Genomic DNA, 22,052 nt, shown 5'->3' on the forward strand with positions numbered 1-22,052 from the left:
CTCTCTCTCTCTCTCTCTCCCTCTCTCTCTCTCTCTCTCTCTCTCTCTCTCTCTCTCTCTCTCTCTCTCTCACCTCTCTCTTTAATTCAGCATTTCTCATAGAGCACAGGCATCTCTGTGATCTTATTTGTATCGTTCCTCCATCATTTACCCCATTTCCCTATGTGCTTCATGTATACCCTTCCAAAACCCACAATGCTGGATTTTGTTTTACTTGTAACTTTGTTTAGTTAAGTTTTTTGTCCTCCAATAAGTTTAGTTTTATGTTCTTAGTTATTTATTTCAGTTGAATAACTTTATTTATTTCACAGTGTTTGTGTTAAGAATGGCCATTGTCACTGACTTTCTTATTTTATGCCCACTTTRTGTTTTTAAACTAATTTTTATTTTTAATGAACAGTAAAATAGAACAGCACAAGTAATAGCAAGTGCTCTCTTGCATGTGAAAGAAGTTATGAAAGTCAAGAGACATGTGCCTTCCTTTTATTTATTCATTTATGTGTTTGTTTTACTTTGTGCAGTGTTTTACAAGTGAAAAGTGTGCTCATTTCTCTCTCATGTAGCCCACTGATCAGACTCTTCAGTGCTGAAACCTACTCTGTTGTCTTTGCCATGCTAACACATCAAAGTCTACAAACATGCACAACATGGGTAAAATACACACACATACACGTGGCCGCGCGCACTCACGCACGAAGCATGTTGAAGACGGCAGAGTTGGCGGAAGCAGAGCGAGTGTGGTTGGCAGGCTGCGTTTCATGGAGTGATGCTAACATTCTCTCCCATTGCTCTCTCTCTGCTCACCTTGCATGCTCCGCCCTGCTGCTCTGATCTGATTGGTCTAGAACTGACTGTGCGCCCAGGAGGGCAGGACGACTGTGTAAGTGCGCATGGAGCTCATCTCAACCCCGTTGGCTCCCTGTAGTCTGATTATTGTTTCCCAGCCTGTGTGCTGCTCCGCCACCTTTGTTCCATCACACTCTGCAGTCCAAAAACTCCACCCACATCCAAAGGCCCGAACGTATGCAGACGACGGCTCAGTCTTGCTAATGTGCATGAATAAAACAGACACCTCTGCCACTATGCTTTCTCGCATTTAGATCCCTCTTGTCTGCTTCTGCCTGCCTCCACCACGATAAAAAAACACTCTTATTTTAGCTTTACTTTCTAATCCGTCCTTCTGTCTAACCACATTTCTTTCCGTTTGTCTAGTAGTAAACTAATGATTGGTTTTAAAAACTGTTTCACAGATTTTTTTTTTTATTATTTCCTGTTGAGCACCAAATATCTTCAATGAAACAATGATGGCCTGTTTATGACAGGACAGTTGTAAGCTGCAGATGGTAGGACTGGGTTAATATGTGATGCCGTATTGCTCGACATTAAGTCAGAGCTGTAATTCCAACACAAACAGGCATCCATTCAATTAAATAAAGACAAATTTCAGAGACAGAAATTCCCTTCTGTCTCTCTTATAAAATAATCATGTGATACATGCCATGTTTGTTTTATTTTTTCTTTGTGTGTGTGTGTATAAAAATTCTGGTTTATTGTTTATTTTTAATCAGAAGAACAGACTGTAATGTGCAACAGAAAAGCTGAAAACGTCTTTTACGTTTTCCATGTTTGAACCTGTATAAGTGTGTTTTATTTTATGGTGTCATCCACTTACTTTTAATGTAAATGAAAACAGATGGTTGATTTTACATTTCTAATCTATCTCTCGGACCCCGTGTATTTATTATTTGTCACTGTAGCCGTCTTTCCATCGTTTTTGGGTTGCTGTTTTTTTTTAATGCGCGTTTTGAAGTATCATATTAGAAAAAGTTGATGAGAACGGCAAAATTCAAATTAAAAACTAAATTTCAAAAGAAATAATAACAATAATTTACGCTCGCTTGAGGTGGTTTTTGACTTTTCCAAAAAAAAGAGTTAATGCACAAAAGAGGCGATGGAAACACGTTTGTTGAATAAGTTCTGACTTAGCTAAGATTTGCCTCACATGATTGATCAGTGATTCCCGTGGTCGACGTCCTTCCAGATATTCCCGTAAGAATTGCTTTTCTTTCTCTACACCTCCGGACAACATGTAAACATCGCCAATACTAGTTGATATGTCAGGACAACTGCAGCTCGCCCGATAGCAACACGTTCCTGAAAACTTCTCTGTACTGTCCCGAGATGTGTGGTCCCTGCTAATTTGCAACCTCTGTTTATTACAGCCATTCCAAACATCAGTGTCAGACAAAAATATGCTTTGTGTAGTCCAATTGATTCACTCCAAACTAGTAGATGGAAAAACGCCTGATTCGCATTTCTTTTCTTTTCTTTTTTTGCGACATTTTCAAAGTTTGCTCAAAATTCTCATTACAGTTAGATGGAAACACGGCTATTGAAGCACCCAGATAATTTACAGTAAATTTAACWAGGAAGTCCCTTTCTTGTAAACTAGTGAGTATGTGTGAAGTACATTCAGTAACATCAGGTGGTCAAAGTGTTAAAACTTATTGAAACGTTGACTAATGTGTGAAACTCTTAACAGCTTTGGTGTTGTAGTAATGTGGGACTAGTTTGTTCTAACAGCAATTAACCTTTCTCCTACATAACCTTCAACTTTAAAATAATTAACAACAGATTTGACATTTAACCCATTTCTTGCCCTCTTTCTTCTGCTTTCTTTTTTTTCCCCTGACCATTGTGTCTGTTGACATTTCTCTAACTCTCTGTCTCCACCAGACTTTTCAGCAGCCTAGGTGAGCTCCACACCCTTTCTCAGCGAAGCTACGGAACCACATACACCATTCGCCCTGGCAGCCGTTACCCCGTCACCCGACGCACCCCTAGCCCAGGCTCACCTGATCGGGGCGACCCCCTCGGACGCTTCTCGGGCTTCGGTCTGTCTTCACCAACCACACCTCCACAAACCATCCTTAAGTCCTCTAGTCTCAGCTTACCGCAGGAGCCGAAAGAGGTGCGTTTTGTCATGAGGAGCTCCAGTGCCCGTTCTCGCTCTCGTTCGCCGTCGCCTTCTCATTCGCCGGGGTTAGGCTCGCCGCTTTTAGCCCTGCGCCCGTTTCACCAGAAGCCCCTCCACCTCTGGAACAAGTACGACGTCGGAGACTGGCTCGAGAGCATCAATCTGGGGGAGCACAGAGCGGGCTTTCAGGAACACGAAATCGAAGGCTCTCACCTCCCGGCTCTGACCAAGGATGACTTCGCCGAGTTGGGAGTGACACGAGTCGGACACCGCATGAACATCGAACGAGCACTAAAACTGCTGCTAGAGAGCTGACCCCTGCCCTGAGACAGAGCAACCGATGGAGAGAGGTGAAGATGGGTAATACGGAGAGCTGAGAATGCTCCTTTTTTTCTTTTCTACTTTGGCTGCTTTAATGTTCAGTATTGCGGTCTGTAGCGTCACTTTACATTTCTGTTCTGCATTAACACCCTGCACCTGGCACTGCACTGAAGAGGAGGCGGCGATACGCTTACAAAGTACATTCATCCTCCTCTGCTTGGTCTGACCCACCTCCCTGCTGGAGCCAATTAGATCAGACCTCAAAATGATATCTGATCTTGACTTGCGACGGAGAATCACACGAGCTCCAATTTGGTCATTTGATTTGCGAAGTGTTTAGTTGTTTCTTTAGTAACACCTAAACTTTCTCATGATACCCTCTCTACCTCTGCCCCCACATGTATTAGGCCTCTGAAAACCTTTGGCAGTTTGAGTAAAGGAGCAGGAAGAGTTTTATTCCAAACAGAAAGCTCAGTTGCCTTTCAGAAAAAAAAAAGTATTTATACTAAAATCAACCTTGATGAACACAGTGCTATGGAAATAGTGCTTACACAGCTTTGAAAAGGTGTGTCTTCTGTATACCTGCTACTGTTTTTAAACTGAAGACTTTAGAGCCCAGAGGTGGAGATCCGCAGTGAGAAAACCCCTCTGCCTTGGTAATCAGACTGTGCAATCTATAATGTTTGGAGAATGTTTAAACAACACTCGTGTCTTTTTTCATATTTATTTATTAATTTTAATTTTTTATTTTGGTTTTCCAAAGGGAATATTATATATATATATATATATATATATAAATAGGTTTGCAGAATGGGTGATATTTAAGATTTTAGTCCTCACATCAATAAGAAAAAAATAGAAAGTATTAAGTATTTTGTATTTTTATCCACTTTTCAATGATTACATTACTAAAACAAAACATTAAATATAAATCAGGCTTCTAAATGTGCAGCACTTTTGTCAGCACTTGGTCTTGATATTTGTTTATAAATAAATGGACTTCATTTGACTTAATATTTCAATCTTTTTTATTGTCGCTTTACAGTTGCAGTGTTAGACAACTATGACTTTTCTGTGCTTTTATCAGTAATAGCTATTTGCTGTCATGGCTGTATTTCCCTGAGTATTTTTGTGATGCCAGGCACTGACATGATGGGTTTGGAGCTTATGGGTCTTGAGACCTTTGGTGAAGGATTCTCCCGATTTGGCAGAACTGTTGCATTTCTGTTGAGTCTAGTGCTGCTGTTGCCATGTTGGGGCATGGGGGTGAGGGGTAAATACTTGATCTGCAATAATTCTGGGTAAGTCGTATAAAATAGCATCCATATTAACCTGAGAAAGCAAGGTTGCCCAGCAGAATATATTGTATTGTGGTAAGATGATCGGTGAATTTTGCTTTGCCAGTCAGAGATTTTATTTTTGTGGCTAATCTAAGGTGAGGGAAAGAGCCGTGTGAAAATGAGCAAAATGTAGCCATTAATCACTGATGTTATCACTGTGTCTGTGAATGAAAAGGGAGACCAGGATTCCAAAAACAACATATCATGCAACACCCAGTTCTGCTTTCACTCGTCCTCCCACCATTTCCATCCTGACAGCTAATTGCCTTTGGCTGTGACAAAGATGATCATGCACACCATTATTTCTCTCTCTCTCTCTCTCTCTCTCTCTCTCTCTCTCTCTCTCTCTCTCNAAAAATCTATAGTTATGAAAGTTTTTTTGTTATATGTAAACAAGTTTCCTTATGGTCACCTTTTATTTTTTTAAAGTAGCATGGCGATTTGCATCATGTTCTGAACAGTTTGTTCTTATTTTGTTACGGTCTTCCGTCGGACTAAAGGGCATCCCTTAATGTGAGGAGAAGACCCCAGCTGTCACCCATTCCTGCTGCTGGAGAGACAGACGTATCTGTTTCTGTTTGCAACAACATACTGTGAAGTGGGGTCCGGGGGGGCCCTTTTTGAGTCAGCTAATTGAGGGCCCTTCCTCTTATAGAAGATTTGTGGCACATATTAATTAAATAATTTAGATAGTTAAACCAATTTACAAAAATGAAAACTAACATTTTAATTAATGCCTTACTGAAAATAATTTTCTGACCAGGAAGCAAAAATAAGTTTCTCCAGCAGTGGAGATGGGGACGCTTGTCTTCTAGAGATTTTTTTGAAGTGGGCTTCTGTAGAGCATCACTTGTTACGAACAAATTCTATCTTTCCTGTTGTATATGTTTGGAATAGTTAATTTGGTTAAATAGTTTCATTCTGACTGGACTGATGAGCACATGGCTAGTCTGTGGCCAACATCAAAGTTGCTGCTTTCTTAAAAACAACACTGATCTCTGAAATGTCACCGTGTTTTACATGAATGCTATATTATAAACCTTTAACTGCCACCAATTTTGCATTGCATGGTTATTCCAGCAGGAATATTGTGATATCCCCTCTGGAAGTACCCCCAACCTGCACCAGAAGTGCTACAACTACCAGCTGCTGCCACTATTTGTACTTGCAAATAACCATACAAGTCTATGTAAATAACTGTGCAGTATAAAATTGACAGCGGTGTAAAGGTTTAAAAACATTAGCTGCAGAGAAATATTTCTTGTCAATCCGGTCAACGTTTTCCAAACTGAGGATGCTCTAAGAGCTATCTACAACAGGTTAGATTTTCTCTGAACCCTACTTAAAATTATCTGAACTATCTCTTTATAAAAAAAATCTGTATTTTAACTTGACAGTGTAGCTGCTTCCCTTTATCTCAACCATCGTCTCATCGAATGGAAAACGATGAAAAATCAGAAAAGGCGAAAGCCAGATTTCTTAAAGAAACCTGGGTTTTAAAACAAAACAAAACTGAGTTTTGCTTCGATGCTACAAATCTAAAATTGTACTTGTGAGTAAATTAAAGCTGGCAGTGAGATTCAGTGAGTTTTATTCATGCTACAAAAAGCAAAAAAAAAAAAAAAAAAAACATTTCAGCACTGCTGTTTCTTGACAGAAGAATTTTACCACTAAAAGACCTCTGCTCATTAGCAGCGTTCAGCAAAAACGGGTGCACTTTTCCCCGTAGTTCTTTTAAACGCTTGTTCTGAAAAACAGGCAGAGCATCAAATCATACGTTGAGTTGTAGGAATAGCACTCACTGCCTCACTGTGACCTCACTCCTACGTTTGTCTCCAGTGTTGCGTCCTCAGATTTCTGTGAACTTTCTGCTGTGTTTTCTTTCTTTTATTTTTATTTTTTGTTTTGTTGTTAATTTTTCTCTTCAGCCACTGTAGGTAGATTTTTGTAGCGTGTGGAACATGAACCGAAATCTTTTATTTGTTTGAATTTTTTGCGAGACGGGGAGAAGACAAAATATATATATATCCTGTCCGTTCTAAACATACCTACACTTGTATAAAAAAAGAACTATAAATATAACTACAAATATTTGCTTTTTTTTAATCACAAGCAATGTATATAAAATAGATTTCATATAAATTTTTGAAAAACTTAAAGTATATAGATCTATATATGAATGTTTGGCATATATGCATAGTTAACCACCTGTGAAAAAGGTGAGCAGATTTTATTCTTTCTATGAACTCTAGAACTTTTGAACTCTGAACTCTGAACTAGGGAAAGATTTGCACAAAACAAGGTGACAAGGTGCTAACATAAAAGCCACCCATCGTCCATGCGTGCATCTGGATTCCCTGAATCTCTCTGTGTGGTTGTTCCTCTTCACCGTGTGTGTGCAGATGTTTGTTTTCATGTTTTTGTGTGTCTGTCTGGGAGCGAGATGATGAGAATGCATGCAACAGTGAGCGTATGAATAATCTTTGGGGTTTACATTTTTGGAGTTAGTCCACTATAGCCTTACTTGTACCATCAGAGATTGCCGCCAGTGGCTGTGTCACACAATTACACACACTTACACACACACACAAAAAAAGAAAACTACACATACATTCATCAAGACAGAGGCTCATTGTTGTGTATTGTTACGTCTGTAAAAAAATAAAGTGGAGCGTTCTGCTTTAGAGGGAGAGGCAGACAGAGAGAAACAAGCAAAGAGTTTTCATAACACATTTTCTACAGCAAATCCCAACAAAAAGGACTCACCTTGTAACTGTGTCACTATTCTGTACAGCCATTCCCACAATGGCATTTGCTCTCCTTCCCCTCCACGCTGTCCGGCAGCACTCCTTTTTTCCTTTTTCAGACCTTCAGTTTCTGAGTTTTGAATATGCTATATGAGATGATCCAGTGAGGAACAAACACAAAGAAAAAAAATGTGCCAAAAAGTAACTTTTACCTGTATATTTGTCTTTGCTTTAGGACTATCTTAGTTACAGCATTCTTAAGCTGTTAGATTATATGACAATATGGTGCCATCTCCTGGAAATCTTGAGAACAACAAACATTTATTAGAATTTTCTGTATCTTCCTGCAGGTGGAAATACAGTCATTAATATTAGTTTGTAAAGAAACAGGCTATATGTATGTCTTCTTATATATTTCTGTATATAAACATACATATAGCCTGTGTGTTTCTATTTGCTTTAACCTTTGTCTTAAAATTGTGAGACAATTGCTTGATTTGAATATGGAGGGTTGTTATTCCTAGAAAAAAAAAAGAGTAACAGCTGAGAGGTGAACATGTATGGTCTGATCTCAGACGTATGGCATGGTTTTAAAAAGAAATCAGTACTGTGGTGGGAACTGGTTTGATCCTTGTGTAAGTTTACTACAGGTTGAAGTTTGGAAACGAGCAGCGTGTGACGTACAAATCATGAGGTCGATTAAGTTCTGCAAAGGGTTATCTTTTCATATTTATTAATCAACAAAGCACAATCTACACAGTGTAGAAGAAGCAGTGTGACTTTAAAAAAAAACACTGGTACTGGTTGCTCTATACTGGAACCAGTGATCTTATCATCAAAGGGTTTTTTTTTTCATTGTTGGTTTTCTCCTTGTTTGCACTGTGAAGTTTAGAACGGTGGATGTATCACTGCAACGTCTCGCTCTTGTCTCACACCAGAACTTCCTCTTCTCAGCATTTAATGAGCGACATCTCTCCCTCTGGACATAAATACTCCCAATAAGTGAAAACCTAAACCAAGATCCACATTAAACAAGCTCGCTGGTGTTCTTTAAGCAAACAGAGTAAGGGCGACAGTAAAAACTGAGGCAAGATCCGAGATGTTGCACTGGATATCTCCACCACAGAGATATATGTTTGTTATATTATGTAATAAATTTCTAATTAAAGCAACACCTGTTGTTGTTGTTCTTATTATTCCTGCTTTGAAATCACATTAGTGAAAATGCACTGGTTTGATTTACTGCGTGGAAATAGCTCATAAGAGCCTGATGTGGTTTCTTAACATAAAAGATGTCATCGAAAACACATCAGATCTAAGTTGGGATTTAAAAAGAAACCATTTATTTATTTAATTTTTACAAAATTAGGTTGTTTGTATTAATACTGTTTCAAAATTTTAGCCTAAAACCTGACTACAAGAACTCCTAACAGTCACTTTTAGGAAAGACTTAGTGCAACTTCCAGGTTCCTCTTTTTAGCCAAACTGCAAAAAAGCAGAGAAAATTTGAAAATGTCAAAATACGTATATAATCTGTATCCTGTTTTTATTGCAAATGTGAGCAAAATCTTTCCACAGAAACGATATTGATCAAACTGAAGTCTAGAAGAGCAAGAAAATGTCAGAGAACTTGTTAAATCTTGTAGCTAAAGCAAGAGCCCAGTTCACCTGCAGACCCTCAGGATAAATCAAATGTCAGATTCTAATTTGTAATTATACCTTACATATAATGCCAATGCACATTTCACTAAGCTGTATAAGTTGTATAACTACTATAACTAAACAAAATTTTCTGATTTTCAATAATTTAAAAGTTTCAAATACCTAAACTAATCAAAACACTCCAAAAATAAACATTGTGAATAATTTGATGCTAAAGGAGCACAGCTGTTTAGGGAAAGAAGGAATGGGGGATGATTAATTAGTTTATCAAGATTTGGTTGCAAGCTGAACTGAACGGTGATGGAGGGCGGATAGATCCACCTGAATACTTGCAAACTCTAATTTTAACACCTAAAGAAAACATAAATTCATTATCTGACGAGCTCTAAACTGAATCTGTGTAGCAAATAGTTCTAAACTTAACACACCAGTGGATAAACTATCCCAAGATTCTCACTTATCAAAAAAATAATAAACTATTGCAAAATAATAAAATAAGAATGAGCTGCTAGGAAAATATTCCTAAGATTTATACTATTCAAAAGGGATTTGGGCCTTTTTTTCAACTGTAAAAACTTAAAACATACATTTAAAACTTGACAATAAAGAACCAGGTTTTCGATAAACTCTTTGGAAATCTGGTCATTTCCATTAACTTGGACTTGCATGTCTGGACCTAGTTCCACTGATGCTGACTGGCTTTGCTGAACCACAACAAAAACAGATGAAAGGAGTCATGTTAACAGTTCTTTTATGGTACATTAAGCTTTCATTTACAAAGCGCACAAAAAAATTTAATTTACATCATAAAATTAATGCAAGTAAAGCAGCCAACAAATTCAGCTGCGCACAACACGACACAATCACTGAGAACAGCGGGAAATCCAGTTTATAATTGCACATTCTCTTCGCTGTGTCAGCTTTTCATGCTTCACATTGTTTATTACATGAAGTAGATGTTTCTACTCATGAGTAAACATTCTACTATTAAAAAAAGATATGCAGTCTGGAGTATAAATGATGAGGCTAAAACAGAGTGAACCTGGTAAATAAGACAAAGGCTAATTACTTCATTAGGTTTATTTTTCTGTTTTTACTGAACAAATGTTAAAACCTGCCTAAACAATTGTGTGCCACCCTGAAAAAGGAAGGTTACAATTCAATAACTTAATAAGCAGAAATTACACAACACATAATGTGCTGTTTGACAGGGTCGATGATGGGGAATCGGAAATATCAAACACAGAGTAAAAGTGCCAATAAGATTCAAAGTTTGGAAAAGTTGATGTGAAAAAAAAAAAGACTTTCAATCTAACTCTGGACTCTCTGCTTTTAATCCATCCTCTTCTGCCTCCGAGTTCTCCTCTTTCTTGTGCAGGTCAAAGTTCTGTGAAAGGACAGAGCTTAAAAGTATTCTGTTTAAAATAATAACAATAATTTCTAATGCGCAACAGGAAGGCGTACCTCTAACTCCTGCATAACTTCATCCATGAAGTCACTGGGGTTTTGCTTGTAGTCCACCGCCCTCTTTATCATGTCTCTGAACATCTGAAACGATAACAGCATTCTTCTGTCAGCATGCAGATCCAATAATTATTATTATTTAGTGATCGATTTACATAGCACTTCACAACAGCTAGGGTGACCAGGCACTTTACAGTAAATACAACACAAAAAATTATAATAAAAACAAGAGAAAAAAATTAATAATACGTAATAATAAGACATTTTCTTTTATATAATAAACTATGCTGGTGTGGATTCTCAAACCTCCCAGATCTGAAAAATTTATTAAACAGAACTGGAATAAAAGCATACAACAGGATATGTCAGTCTACTTGTTTACTTTTTTTATTAATTAAGCTACGGGTTTGTAAAGTCAGTACTGTGCTAACAGCCCCATGCTTTGGGCACAATTGTTTGACCAAATCCCAAGATGCTGGAGAAACCTGTAAATAATATTCATCTTAAGAAAACAACAGACAAACCTTAACTACGTTGGTCCCATCAGCAGCTGAGACAAAGTAAAATGGAAGCCCGTGTTTCTTTGAAAAGTTAAAACTTCTTTGTGTCACTTTCATATCAGCTGTGGGTGAAGAATAAATTCATGTTCACAGACATTTTGGCCATTTTAATGAATGAAAAGGACAATACAAAACATGTCACATTTCTTACAGCATGCCATCCTAATGGAGTATTAATATATTAAAATAAACAAATGTAAAATATTCAAAGTGTCCCAATGAAACTCACCATCGATTTTGTTGGCAACCACACAGCAGGGTATCTCTGGTCGGTACTCCCTCAGCTCTTTATACCAAGTGACTAAATTCTTATAGGTGATCTTCCTTTGAACATCAAAAACCTAAGGAAAAAAAGATAAAACACGGTACTGTTCCAGTACAATCAGTTACAAAACATATTCACATCTTTTATTCCCATTTCATCTCAGTTCAACTAACATTATGCCAAAATGTACTTTTAATAGTAAAGGACATTTTAGCTCTCTGTGAGAAGACAAATGACACAAGATACTGTCAGCGTTTGTCTTACCAAGATGCATGCGTGTGCTTTATGGTAGTATGAAGGATGCATGCTCTGAAACCTCTCCTGACCAGCGGTGTCCCAGAAATCTGTGGATCAAAAACAGAGACGTCTTGCAAAAGCAGCATTACGTGTGACCTCTTACAGACGATTTCTCCACTGTTTGAATCCATTTCCTCAGCTCAGAAAGAGCAAATGCTTACCAACCACTACGGCCTTGTTTCCAACAGTAGCTGTGTATTTGTAGAGAGTCAAAGCAAAGGTTGACAGCTGCTGGGGACAACTGCAGGAAGTGTTAAAGATCTTACAATTATCTTGAACACAAGTTAGACTAATATACAGTTTATGCTGTTTGAATCGTTTACATGTAGGTGCTGAAGGATACTAGTCATCCATAAGGAACCTCTCCATCAGCCTATGAGAGAAGGAGAGAAATGTTGTGCCGAGACAGCAGAAAATCAGAGATGTGTTAAAGCAAAGAATACTCACTTGGATTTACCAACAGCACTGTCTCCCAGACAGATGATCTTAACTTGTTCTTCGGCGTCATATTTCTGTTGGTCCAGTTCAGGGATGCTGCCAACGTCGTTAGCCATCAGATTTCTTTCTACCTCTTTTGTAAGTTCTTGTATAAACACCGGAGGAGTTTCTGTTAAAGCTTCGAACCGAGTCTGTTTGGATCAGCTGCTAAATAACCACGGCTTTAGTTAGCTAGCTTCTTGGCACCGGTTAGCTGGATTTAACATGGTGTCAACCGGTTTCTCGTCTGAAAACTTTGTCAGTGCTCGTGCAGTCCAGTAAATTCGGACATCACTGAAACCAACAACAGCACAGCAATCGTCACAGGTTACATGTAAAAGTCGGCTGTGAGATTTTACTTGCTACTTTTCGCGCGTCACTCTCGCAACAGCAAACAGACGGAGGCAAACGAAGAACGCTACGGTAAGGACCCAGAGCCGCTAAGAGAATTAGCATTGACTGCACCTCTAAATGACAGGTAATACACTTGGTTTCCAGATGTATTCTGCCCTGTCTTGAGTAAAATAACAATGAAACTGAAGCTCACACAGTAGAAGATTTTAGATACACGACGTCCCAGACGACTCGGTTTGGTTTCTATGCAACAGGGACGCTAACAGGACCACTGGTTGGAATCATGTTGCCTTATTAAGTGCCTGTCTGTAAATGCATATTCTTGAATTAATTGATTTTGAGTTGTTGTTGTTGTTGTTGTTGTTGTTGTTGTTGTTGGTCTTCTTCTTCTTCTTCTTCTTCTTCTTCTTCTTCTTCTTCTTCTTCTTCTTCTTCTTCTTCTTCTTCTTCTTCTTCTTCTTCTTCTTCTTCTTCNTTCTTCTTCTTCTTCTTCTTCTTCTTCTTCTTCTTCTTCTTCTTCTTCTTCTTCTTCTTCTTCTTCTTCTTCTTCTTCTTCTTCTTCTTCTGGTGATCATCTCTTCTATTTTGTAACAATGACAAATTCAGCCATCAGCTATAATTGTTAAACTTCATTAAATTTTCTTTAGATCATCCTTAGTTTCTTCATGTGAGGTCCAGACCTTGACTTGGGAAGGATTTATATGAATGAATTCTTGCCCCATGCAAAAACTGATCCAGTCCATTCTGTGAATGTGTGTACAGGATGTGAAGGTTAGAGCAATAAAACATGATATTAATGACACTGGACGTTTTGTTTTGTTTTCTCTGTTTATTCATGACAAATATCTGTGAAAGAGGATTAGGGCCACTGGTGGGGGGGAAAGAATTCTGACTTTGATCTCAGAATTCTGAGGGGAAAAAAATCTGATTTCTGAGATTAAAGTCAGAATTATTTTTTTATTTTTTTATTTTCCAGTGGTCCTAATCCTCTTTCCCTACTCGTAACTATATGGGCCATTATTCACTCATATTTACAATAAAAGGTGAGATGTATTCTGAATGACGAACTCCGAAAGTGAAGCTAGGAGCTTTTGTTCTTGTGAAGGTAACCTAGGAGGGGGGAGAAAACAATAAGTAAACGAAATAAACAAAAGTCATTTGAAGGTTTTCAGAAACTTGATGTTTCTTACGCGCTCAGGATAGTGTGTTCCTGGACCTGGTTTGTCTGTGGCTTCACAAGAAACAAACGTTCGGCCTTTTATGGTGAACTGTGGTGGTTTGTGTCTATAAATACACGGGTCCACAACTTTGTAAGCAGCTGGGCCTGGAGTCTGGAGGGAAACCGAACAGCACAATAAACAAAAAAAAGAAACAGGTTTTCTTTTTCTTTTTTTAATCAGCTTTAGTAATGAATTTTTCAATTTTCTACCTTCTTAAGATCCTCATGGAAGCTCCCAGTTTTACTGCGGCCACAAAGTGTGTAGGTGGGAGCTGAAGGTGCGACTACACTTTTAGAGCCCAGCATGGGGGGCAGAGTGTAGGCGGCTGGGCCTGCGGTAGAAGCAACAGTGAAACTTTGTGAATATACTTTGGTGAAACTTTGAAATGCTCTGCTGTTCCTACAGAAAGCTACCGGGTGTTTGGTTGGTAACACCGTCTTTTCTCCTTCCTGACAGAGAGTAAGCAGGTGCTGAGCGGAGGGTCATCTTTCCTGAATGCTCTGGTGAGTACTGACCTGAGACACCAGAGAAAATTACATAATGTTTGTGTTGCTTAATAGCAGTATTCGGCTTTTATCTGCTTTTACACAGAATCCACAATCAAATCTGTCGCATTTTGCTCCGCTGACCTGGTCCAGGGGCTCGGAACAATTGTGTCTGCTTTAGGCGGCCGTGGATTGAAAATGCAGGCGTGCCGTTTCGTCCCTGCCTGGTGATGTTGGAGGGGATTAGATACCTGGGTCCTGGGGAGCAGTTTGTATTTGCTTCCTCATGCCGCGCACCAAAGGAGAAGACTGGGGCTTTGCATTTGGTGGGGTCATGATGAGAAAAACCTTTACAGAGCAGGAGCAATAGGTCACTTATTATAATTTATAAATGTTTCTGATTTGATTTAGAAAAAAAAAGACAATTTTTAGTTTGTACCTGTGAGTCCAGGCAGTGCATATTTAGGCCCTGGGCTACCATAGAGTGCAGCTATCGGCCCTCTTGGCTTGTGGGGTCTCCACGTTCCAACCCAAGGTTCATGTATGGGCATTGCATCGAGAGAAGAGCTGGCTTTTAAGGAGAAAAATGAGACGAACAGACAAAATTGGGGAGTAATTTACTGTTACTTTATAGTTGGAACAAATGCTTTTTAAAATACGAAATATATGCAAGATAATAAATTTCTTTTGCTGTTAGAAATCTACAACATTTAAAGCAGGTCACTCCTTTATAATGTCCGTAAGAGTTCAATGATTTAACTTTCAGTATACTATAAACTTTTCTGTTTTGAAAATCACAAAATGGGTTTAGAAACATAACAATGCAATCAGAAAGGTTTCAAATGGGATCCCTCATGGTTTTGTTCCAGGAACGGTGAGATTATCAGCCATTTCAGCAGCATCTTATTTCACATTACTACATTTCTTTTAAAAATTCTGAGTTCACAAAATGTCAAATTTTACTCATTGTCTGACACACCTCAGTTGATCATTATGAAAATAATAGATACAATTTGAATGAATGTGAATGTAGTGAATAAATGCCTTTTCATTGCTTCTGACCATTTGATTCCATAGACCAGGCGTCAAATTTGATCTTTAGGCTCCTTTGTTCAGTTGTGTCTGTAAAATGGAGTCTGTATTTAAAACATACATTTAAAAATAGTTTTTCCCTTGAGATGTGTTTCAAAGTTAAAACAGACTGACTGGTATCAAACACCGAAGTGATTAAATTTACACAATCTTTCACCTTTTTCCTCTTTACATTAGCATAAGAAACTTCTCATTTACGCTCATTTCATTTCAACCTTACTTTACACTGCAGAAAATCAGTAAAAACATCACCCATCTGATGCTCTCAACCACAAGATGTACACAAAGTACACCCAAACTTAATCCAACTCAGACTTTCACTTTAGTTTGACTCTTAAACAACAGATGGATTGTTTTACCTCAGAAAGCTCCTCGTCCGGCTGCCAGTGCTCGTCTCAGGCTTTGTGTTCAGAACTCAGCGAGTGAACCCAAACACAGATTGTTAAGCACCCATCAACGTCACTATGACAATATTGTCATGGAGATAACTCTTTGACGGGCATGTCCAGTAAGTGTTGAGTGTTTTTTTTTTCCTAGAACAGTGCAGGAATCCTTGAAATGTAAAAAATAAAATAAAAGCATAATACAGATCTTGTAAATGATTTATTAGTTATGAGGGGCTGTAACCAAACACTGTTTGGGTTTAACTGGCTAGGCCCACAGTATCATAATTCATTAAGCAAAGGAATTATTAACTAAAATGTGTTACAGTTAATATCATATCTACACCATTATTGAATTGTAATTCACACTGTGCAGGTTGTGAATAAAGCAAAAGCTTCTACACTTTATATTCTACGTTTTTTTTAAGTTCTTGTCTTTTTAACTGTACTTTTTAAAATACATTTTATGAGAGGGATGAAACTGAAAAAGATAATCATAAGCCACTTTAAACTCAGATGACCTTATTAAATAGTTAACTTCAAAACTATTTCCCAAAGAAAAAAAATACTCTGAACCCGCCCCCTGGATCTAAAAAATGTCTTTTACCCTGTTTGTTGGAAGCTGTGTCTTTTTGTTAACGTTCAGCAGCAAAGTATTAACATGACACAGATGGAAGTCATAACAGAATGAGAGGTTTAACATTTACTGATACTTAGTTGATAATTGATTCAGGTTTTGGCACATCTAAACAGACATTTTTGTTGTGTGATTGGGAGATCTTGCCTTAAAACTTGTCCTAATAACAAACAGAAATTTTATTTTCTAATTTACAAAAAGAAAAAGCTCTATGGTTTCAGATTTGAATGTTTCCCTTTAATTTGTGACACTGTCCAGAAGAAACTGAAGCAAAATAAGTGGAATTCAGACTTATTTTTATTCACCTTTTCTACACATGCTTTTTAGAATCTGAAATCCCAAAATGTTCCCGGAGAAGCGCTGCCCACTCTCAGACGCTCAGATGAAATGCAGTTTCAGCTCTTCACGGTGTAGGGTTCAAGCTGCAGGCCCTTGTGAAGTATCTGTTGTTAAATGTTTCTCTCAAACATGCCTTCAGGACTTTCATCAAAGGTGCAGGGCTTCCTGATTCCTGTAGGGGGCGCTGTTAGGTAAAGAAAGTTATTATATATATTTCTGATTGGCATAAAGCAATCATGTTTTAAAGAAAAGAGACGTGGTTTTTACCTTAGTAAGGGCACACATGAGCCGCTGGAGCACGGCGTCCTCTCTGTGTGGACACAGGCTGGTGACTGTACTCACACAACTCAGCAGACAGAAGACAGTGTGTCTCTGTGACTGTGGACATGGACACATGGCAAATCTTAAGACGTTACAACATTTATTAAGAAAAACGAATAAAAAAATGTCTCAATCAGCAGATCTTTTACCTTTTTTAGCCCACTGAGAGGCTTCTTGTCGCTTCCTTTAAGATTCAGCCTTTCTACATCGTCGCTGCTCAGAACAGGTTCCTGGATTACACGGGGGAAACAGATGGGACTGAGCACGACAGTTGCAAGCGTACAACGATTAGGTTAAGTGTACTGTACAACCCCGGTCATGTTTATTTATTTGATGCCACAAATACCTTTAACTTTTCCAGCCAGGTCCACAAGAGACACGAGAGGACTTGAGGATCCGACTCGGTGACCAGCAGCGACCAGCCGCAGTCACTGCTGTTCAGCTCCTCCTTTTAGAAAAAGCGAGTTTTAATCATGAATTCAATGTGGAAAAACTCACACAAATGAGACAGCTGCTAATTGTTCTGTACCTGCAGCAGAGCGGACCTCTGCAGAGAGGTTTCTCCTGGAGGACCTCGTTCTGCCAGAGCTTTGGCAACAAGACGGGCCATTGAGGTTGAACCAGAATTGTGTGGATTTCTGTGCAACTTTATGTAACAGAAGATAATTAAAACATTGACGACAAAACTTTCTGTATCATCAACTGCTTCAGACAATTTTTTTTACCTCCAGGCTGGAGCTATATTTAGGAAGTTCCTTTTTGTCAAAACCTTTTGTCCTCTTTATGCAACTGCTTGTTCTTATGTCAGACACTGGGGTTTTGAATGTATGGTATTCCTTTTTGTTAGTCAGATGAGCTAACAAAACAGTACTGAGGACTGGACTAACTGGTCTTAGATCAGCTCGTACTAGATCGTGCACACACCAGTGCTTCTCATTTCCAAGTGCAGCTGCGCAGTAGGAGCTCACTTCTTGGTCCTTTAGAACAAAAAGCAACAAAGTGACAAAACACTCCATGAACCGTCTGAATCTGCTGGAAATAGAAATTATGTCTGGATGCAAAAAAGTGACGTCACCTCATTTACTGCGAGCCTGCTGAGGTCAGATTCACTATAGCTGCGTTTGTCCAGCAGCATCTCCTGTTTCCTCTCCAAGAATCCCAAAGGCTCATCCCAGGAGGACACAGACCCTGAGCCTTTGCGGCCTTCGTTCAGCAAGGGTAAATACTGTTTGGACACGAGGGTCTCTCTCACAGTTCTGCCCAGAGTCCTCAGAGCTGACCTCCTCTCCAACTCAGCATGGACCTCTGGAGGAGAAGCCAGCCCCAGAGCCAAACAGGAGAGGCGCACACACAGCAGGTACACGACCTAGTTGGATGAAAAGCAGGCCGAGGCTTATTGTTTGATCATGAAAAAAGTGATAACAGAGTGATGGACAAAGTCCCGACCTTGGGTGTGTGTCTGAGTTTGCACGCCTCCAGGCCATGCAGCAGCAGCGCTTGTCGGTTCAGATAGTGCTGGAGGGTGAAAGGAGCTCCGTGCCGCAGGCTGAGGTCTGGGTACTGAACCAGCTGCGCGCCGAGCAGGCGAGCAAAGTCAAACACCTGGTTTATCTGCGCCCGCGTTTGGATAGAACGAGGACGTTTAATGCGCACGTAGTGGACGGCCTCGCTGGGGCTGATGCGCAGGCTGTAGATCAGGTAGCAGGCTATCAGGACACCTTCACAGCCCCAAAACAGTAAAACACACGTAAAAAATACCAGGCGTTAAAGAGAGTTGTACATGTGAGAGATGGCAAAATGTTGTTCTTGAACTTGAATATAGACTTTAAGTTTCACCTGTCCGTCCCAGGCCTGCGTGGCAGTGCACAGCAACTCGTCCTTCCTGCACCGCAAAGTCCAAAACCTTCACTCCATCAATGATCCCAACAAGAGGCGACACTCCGAAGTCTGGCATCCCGAAGTTGTAAAAGTAAACTGCAAACAAATATTGACTGCACTGTTGTTTGTTGTTTAGTCATGTGATTGAAAGGAGATGTCACGCTTTTAAACTTTTTTAAATCTCTCAGTTGGAGTCTACAGTATTTAAAGTGGAACTGCAATGCTTTGGTCAGAATTCCTCCTTACCGTAACTCCACAAGCCCCGCTTTCACTCCTTTTCTAACAGGTGTGTCTCAGATCAACTTGTTTTGAGGCTGTCTCTTTAAATCCAAACGAGGTGTTTCACAACTTGCACCCCTCTCGCTTCCAGACTGGTTCAAATTAGTTTGACAGAGGGGTTTACGGCTATATAGCGGCGCAGAAATTTTTTATTTACAAATTAATTAAAAGATGTCAACAGCAGAAGACTTCATCCAGCCTTACATGTTGGAGCCAGAGTCTGACCCAGAGTAAGAGGAAAACTAAGACGAAGACAGTAGGTAAATCCACACCTTATTTTACAGTTCTGTCACAAATACTATAGCTCAGAAAACGTCATAGAAAATAGAGGAAACTGAACGGGTTGAAGAATATGACGCAAGCAGGATATAAAGACATCTTTGCAGCACCGGGAGAAGCTAAATGACAATGTGCTGCTCTCTCAGTGACTCCAAACAAAAAGCATTTAATGCCTAAAAAACAGAATTTGTAATTAATATGTCTCTTTTAACTTTGCTGCAGGCGGCTTTCAAAGAAATAAACTATATAATCCATCTAATTACTTTTTGACTTGCTGATAAAAATTCATTCTTTCTCAGGCTGTTTTGCAGGTGAGGATCAGGTCTGGTTCTATTGTGTTTGAATGAAATCAGTATCTCACTGTCATTGTCCATGAAGATCTGTGGGGAGTAAGTGAAACCACTCTCAGGGTCCAGAGGAGGTCCACAGTGAGCGTGCTCGCCCGGAAGCTGCATGTTGATGATTGATCTGATCTTTAACCTGGAACAAAAGAAGAAAAAGTGACTCTTTTTTGTGTGTGTCTTTAACATCATGGTTTGAAGACACCCAAGTGTCAACAAAAAAATCGAATTTATCTGATAAAAGCAATGAAACGCATGTAGTTTTACACATTTTCACTATTAAGTTGATAAATCCTAATGATGCAGACAGTTATACAAAAAGAAAATGCTGACCTTTGAAACTGTTCAATGATGTCATACTTCTTAATTAGTTGATTAGAAGGCCGAGCCATTGCAATTATATCATCGGTCACCCTGGAACAGAAGGAAGTTTGTGATCAGTAATTTACGTCTTTCTACGAAATTTTGCTACCCCTTATAGACAACATCTAACCAACTGCAGTTGTGTTTTCTCACCAGGAGGAGAAAATGCCTCGAACGACTTGTTGGTTTGATTTCCAGCACTCTGGTCCCTCATAGCGACAGTCTTTTCCTCCGCACACCAGCAGACAGAGGAGTTTGGGGGGGATTGCTCTCACCAGGTTCTCCCTGGCCTGGGAGTAAGAGGGCCGGGGGACCGGTATGTGAGGGGTCAAGCTCGGCATTATCCTGAACAGACGAGAAACCCATAAAAGCAGCCTTGGATATACTGTACACACACATGCACCGTGCTGTGAATACAATCAAATTTAAGGCTTACCTTTGTTATTATGATGAACAGTGAAGCTCTTAATCCCATTTAAAATATTGTCCAGCTGTGACTATAGAATCTAAAGAAAAGTTGTTCAGTCAAACTAAATAAACGTGCTTCTTGGTCTAGACCCACTCTGTGTACACACTAACAAAAAGGAGTGATGACCCAGCTCCACTAAGCCTGATTAGTGGTCATAAGTACATTGGAACAGACATTCATGCATCATAACAAGCCAATTATATAACGCTTATTCCTTCACCTCTGCGTATGACCTAATTACCTGCAAGCAGCCACGGCTCTGAGCATCATTTTACTCTGTGCAAATTGAATTGGTAATTTCATCCTTTCATCATTAGGGTCTGTGTTTAAGAGCTCTTAACCTGTTTAAATGCACTATAATAAATGAAAACGTGACCTCGTGAAATCCATCACGACTGCTTCATTAGTGTGGTAGTTCAGGACTGAGCATGACAAAAGGTGAATTAGCTCAAGTGCAGGAGCAGATCCAAACACACATTTTTCTAACCTGCAGCAACAGGAACAGCTTTTAATCACACCTTCCACATCTTAAAGCAGTTTCTTTTATTAGTCTTCAGCTTGGAGATTAAATGAATTTATTTTACTGTCGTCACACCAATTGTTTAAAAAAATGTTTGTTTTCCTTAATCTTAATGACCAACATAAAGTGAGGTTTTTTTCATCCTGAGCCAAACTGAAACATCCGCTTTTAAATTAAATCAAGATACAGTATACGGTTTATTTTTTAAATGATCAGTTCTCCTATGGTACTTTTTTGCAACTTATTCAAGCTAGTAATGTTTTACCTGCCTCTATTTAAATTGCATGTAGCATTTTAGCACTTTTTACCTTTTATTTAATTGCAGTTTCCCCACACCATTTATACCCGATTTAAAAGTAAATGTTGATATACCACAAGAATCAATTTCCATTTTATGATAAAACATCCTTATTCAGAAAAACTACCTCTAAACTTTTCAGTCGTATTTGTGTCCTGTAAAGCAGAATTAGCCCAGATAGTTTTAATTTTGTGCTGTTTTACAGAAAGTGTCCGGATTGGTATCAAAACCAGCACTTCCTCTTTGAGCTATGGTTCCTGACAAGAGACGGCAGTGGTGAAGTGGGTTTCGCAATATTGAGATACAAGGCAAACTTTTTTTAAACAGTGGCTTTATTTAGATCACTTTTTACAAATTAATTACATCGTAAACAAATATATCTGAAAACAGCTGTAGCATCGGAAAGCCTATGGAAAATGTAAATTCAAAGACTTCGATGTGAAAGAATACGCTTCAGCGAGAGGAAAAGGGGGCGTGGGGTTAATAGCAGAAGCAGCTCAGCTTTACAAACTGATCAGAATGAAAGGAAAAAAAAGAAACTACTGTTTTGTAATGCCACTGACATTAACACTGAGCAAACGCTTCCTTCCTTCTTTTGGTAAAAACATTTCCTGTCAAAGATCAGAAAACTGATTTTGTGTGTTATTTTTTAAATTGAAACATGAAACAAAACAAGTGAAAGAG

The 22,052-nt window shown here is 39.0% G+C and overlaps 4 protein-coding genes across 14 annotated transcripts in view; 1 reads left to right on the forward strand and 3 right to left on the reverse strand.

Moving 5' to 3' along the window:
- Nucleotides 1–4,060, forward strand: part of shank3a (SH3 and multiple ankyrin repeat domains 3a) — a 152,598-nt gene extending 148,538 nt beyond the window's left edge. For 8 of the 10 annotated variants that reach the window (XM_014012312.1, XM_014012314.1, XM_014012313.1 and 5 more), the window contains one exon: nucleotides 2,737–4,060. In XM_014012312.1, the coding sequence (XP_013867766.1) occupies nucleotides 2,737–3,292 (556 nt within the window). In that variant the 3' untranslated portion in view covers nucleotides 3,293–4,060. Of the gene's footprint in view, nucleotides 1–845; nucleotides 881–2,736 lie in introns of all 10 variants that reach the window. The other 2 variants (XR_001310539.1, XM_014012318.1) reach the window with 2 other exon arrangements.
- Nucleotides 4,061–9,781: 5,721 nt separating this feature from the next.
- Nucleotides 9,782–12,714, reverse strand: rabl2 (RAB, member of RAS oncogene family-like 2). Its single transcript, XM_014012322.1, has 8 exons — nucleotides 12,081–12,714; nucleotides 11,977–12,006; nucleotides 11,795–11,874; nucleotides 11,601–11,680; nucleotides 11,301–11,412; nucleotides 11,036–11,133; nucleotides 10,512–10,595; nucleotides 9,782–10,434 (listed from the first exon to the last, which is right to left on the reverse strand). The coding sequence occupies exons 1-8, from the start codon at nucleotides 12,185–12,187 to the stop codon at nucleotides 10,354–10,356; spliced, it is 672 nt and encodes a 223-aa protein (XP_013867776.1). The 5' UTR covers nucleotides 12,188–12,714; the 3' UTR covers nucleotides 9,782–10,353.
- Nucleotides 12,715–13,344: 630 nt separating this feature from the next.
- Nucleotides 13,345–16,116, reverse strand: cimap1b (ciliary microtubule associated protein 1B). Of its 2 annotated transcripts, none has more exons than XM_014012324.1 (7): nucleotides 15,232–16,116; nucleotides 14,609–14,740; nucleotides 14,314–14,517; nucleotides 14,098–14,199; nucleotides 13,894–14,015; nucleotides 13,655–13,795; nucleotides 13,345–13,574 (listed from the first exon to the last, which is right to left on the reverse strand). In XM_014012324.1, the coding sequence occupies exons 1-7, from the start codon at nucleotides 15,242–15,244 to the stop codon at nucleotides 13,482–13,484; spliced, it is 807 nt and encodes a 268-aa protein (XP_013867778.1). In that variant the 5' UTR covers nucleotides 15,245–16,116; the 3' UTR covers nucleotides 13,345–13,481. The 2 variants fall into 2 exon arrangements, with proteins under 2 accessions (XP_013867778.1, XP_013867779.1); XM_014012325.1 differs by having other exon boundaries at nucleotides 15,621–16,114.
- Nucleotides 16,117–16,503: 387 nt separating this feature from the next.
- Nucleotides 16,504–22,040, reverse strand: zgc:77752 (protein tyrosine phosphatase domain-containing protein 1). Its single transcript, XM_014012323.1, has 13 exons — nucleotides 20,518–22,040; nucleotides 20,235–20,426; nucleotides 20,052–20,132; nucleotides 19,739–19,857; nucleotides 18,778–18,915; nucleotides 18,388–18,659; nucleotides 18,017–18,307; nucleotides 17,667–17,918; nucleotides 17,471–17,587; nucleotides 17,288–17,389; nucleotides 17,091–17,171; nucleotides 16,888–16,998; nucleotides 16,504–16,804 (listed from the first exon to the last, which is right to left on the reverse strand). Exons 2-13 carry the CDS (start codon nucleotides 20,420–20,422, stop codon nucleotides 16,685–16,687), a joined length of 1,872 nt encoding a protein of 623 aa, XP_013867777.1. The 5' UTR covers nucleotides 20,423–20,426; nucleotides 20,518–22,040; the 3' UTR covers nucleotides 16,504–16,684.
- Nucleotides 22,041–22,052: the final 12 nt, after the last annotated feature.

This window comes from Austrofundulus limnaeus, unplaced genomic scaffold, assembly GCF_001266775.1.
Source record: "Austrofundulus limnaeus strain Quisiro unplaced genomic scaffold, Austrofundulus_limnaeus-1.0 Scaffold90, whole genome shotgun sequence".
NCBI lineage: Eukaryota > Metazoa > Chordata > Actinopteri > Cyprinodontiformes > Rivulidae > Austrofundulus > Austrofundulus limnaeus.

Excerpts from the sequence above, each read along its gene's own strand:
- rabl2 (XM_014012322.1), bottom strand. The coding sequence starts at position 12,187 with ATGGCTAACGACGTTGGCAGCATCCCTGAACTGGACCAACAGAAATAT. Across the intron at positions 10,596-11,035 it reads ATGGGACCAACGTAGTTAAG|ATGTTCAGAGACATGATAAA; the intron begins GTTTGTCTGTTG and ends TTATCGTTTCAG. Across the intron at positions 10,435-10,511 it reads AAGTTATGCAGGAGTTAGAG|AACTTTGACCTGCACAAGAA; the intron begins GTACGCCTTCCT and ends GTCCTTTCACAG.
- cimap1b (XM_014012324.1), bottom strand. Across the intron at positions 14,016-14,097 it reads TGTTACCAACCAAACACCCG|GCCCAGCCGCCTACACTCTG; the intron begins GTAGCTTTCTGT and ends CTTCTACCGCAG. Across the intron at positions 13,796-13,893 it reads TCCATGAGGATCTTAAGAAG|ACTCCAGGCCCAGCTGCTTA; the intron begins GTAGAAAATTGA and ends GTTTCCCTCCAG.
- zgc:77752 (XM_014012323.1), bottom strand. The coding sequence starts at position 20,422 with ATGCCGAGCTTGACCCCTCACATACCGGTCCCCCGGCCCTCTTACTCC. Across the intron at positions 19,858-20,051 it reads ATCATTGAACAGTTTCAAAG|GTTAAAGATCAGATCAATCA; the intron begins GTCAGCATTTTC and ends CTTTTGTTCCAG. Across the intron at positions 18,916-19,738 it reads GATCTTCATGGACAATGACA|TTTACTTTTACAACTTCGGG; the intron begins GTGAGATACTGA and ends ATTTGTTTGCAG.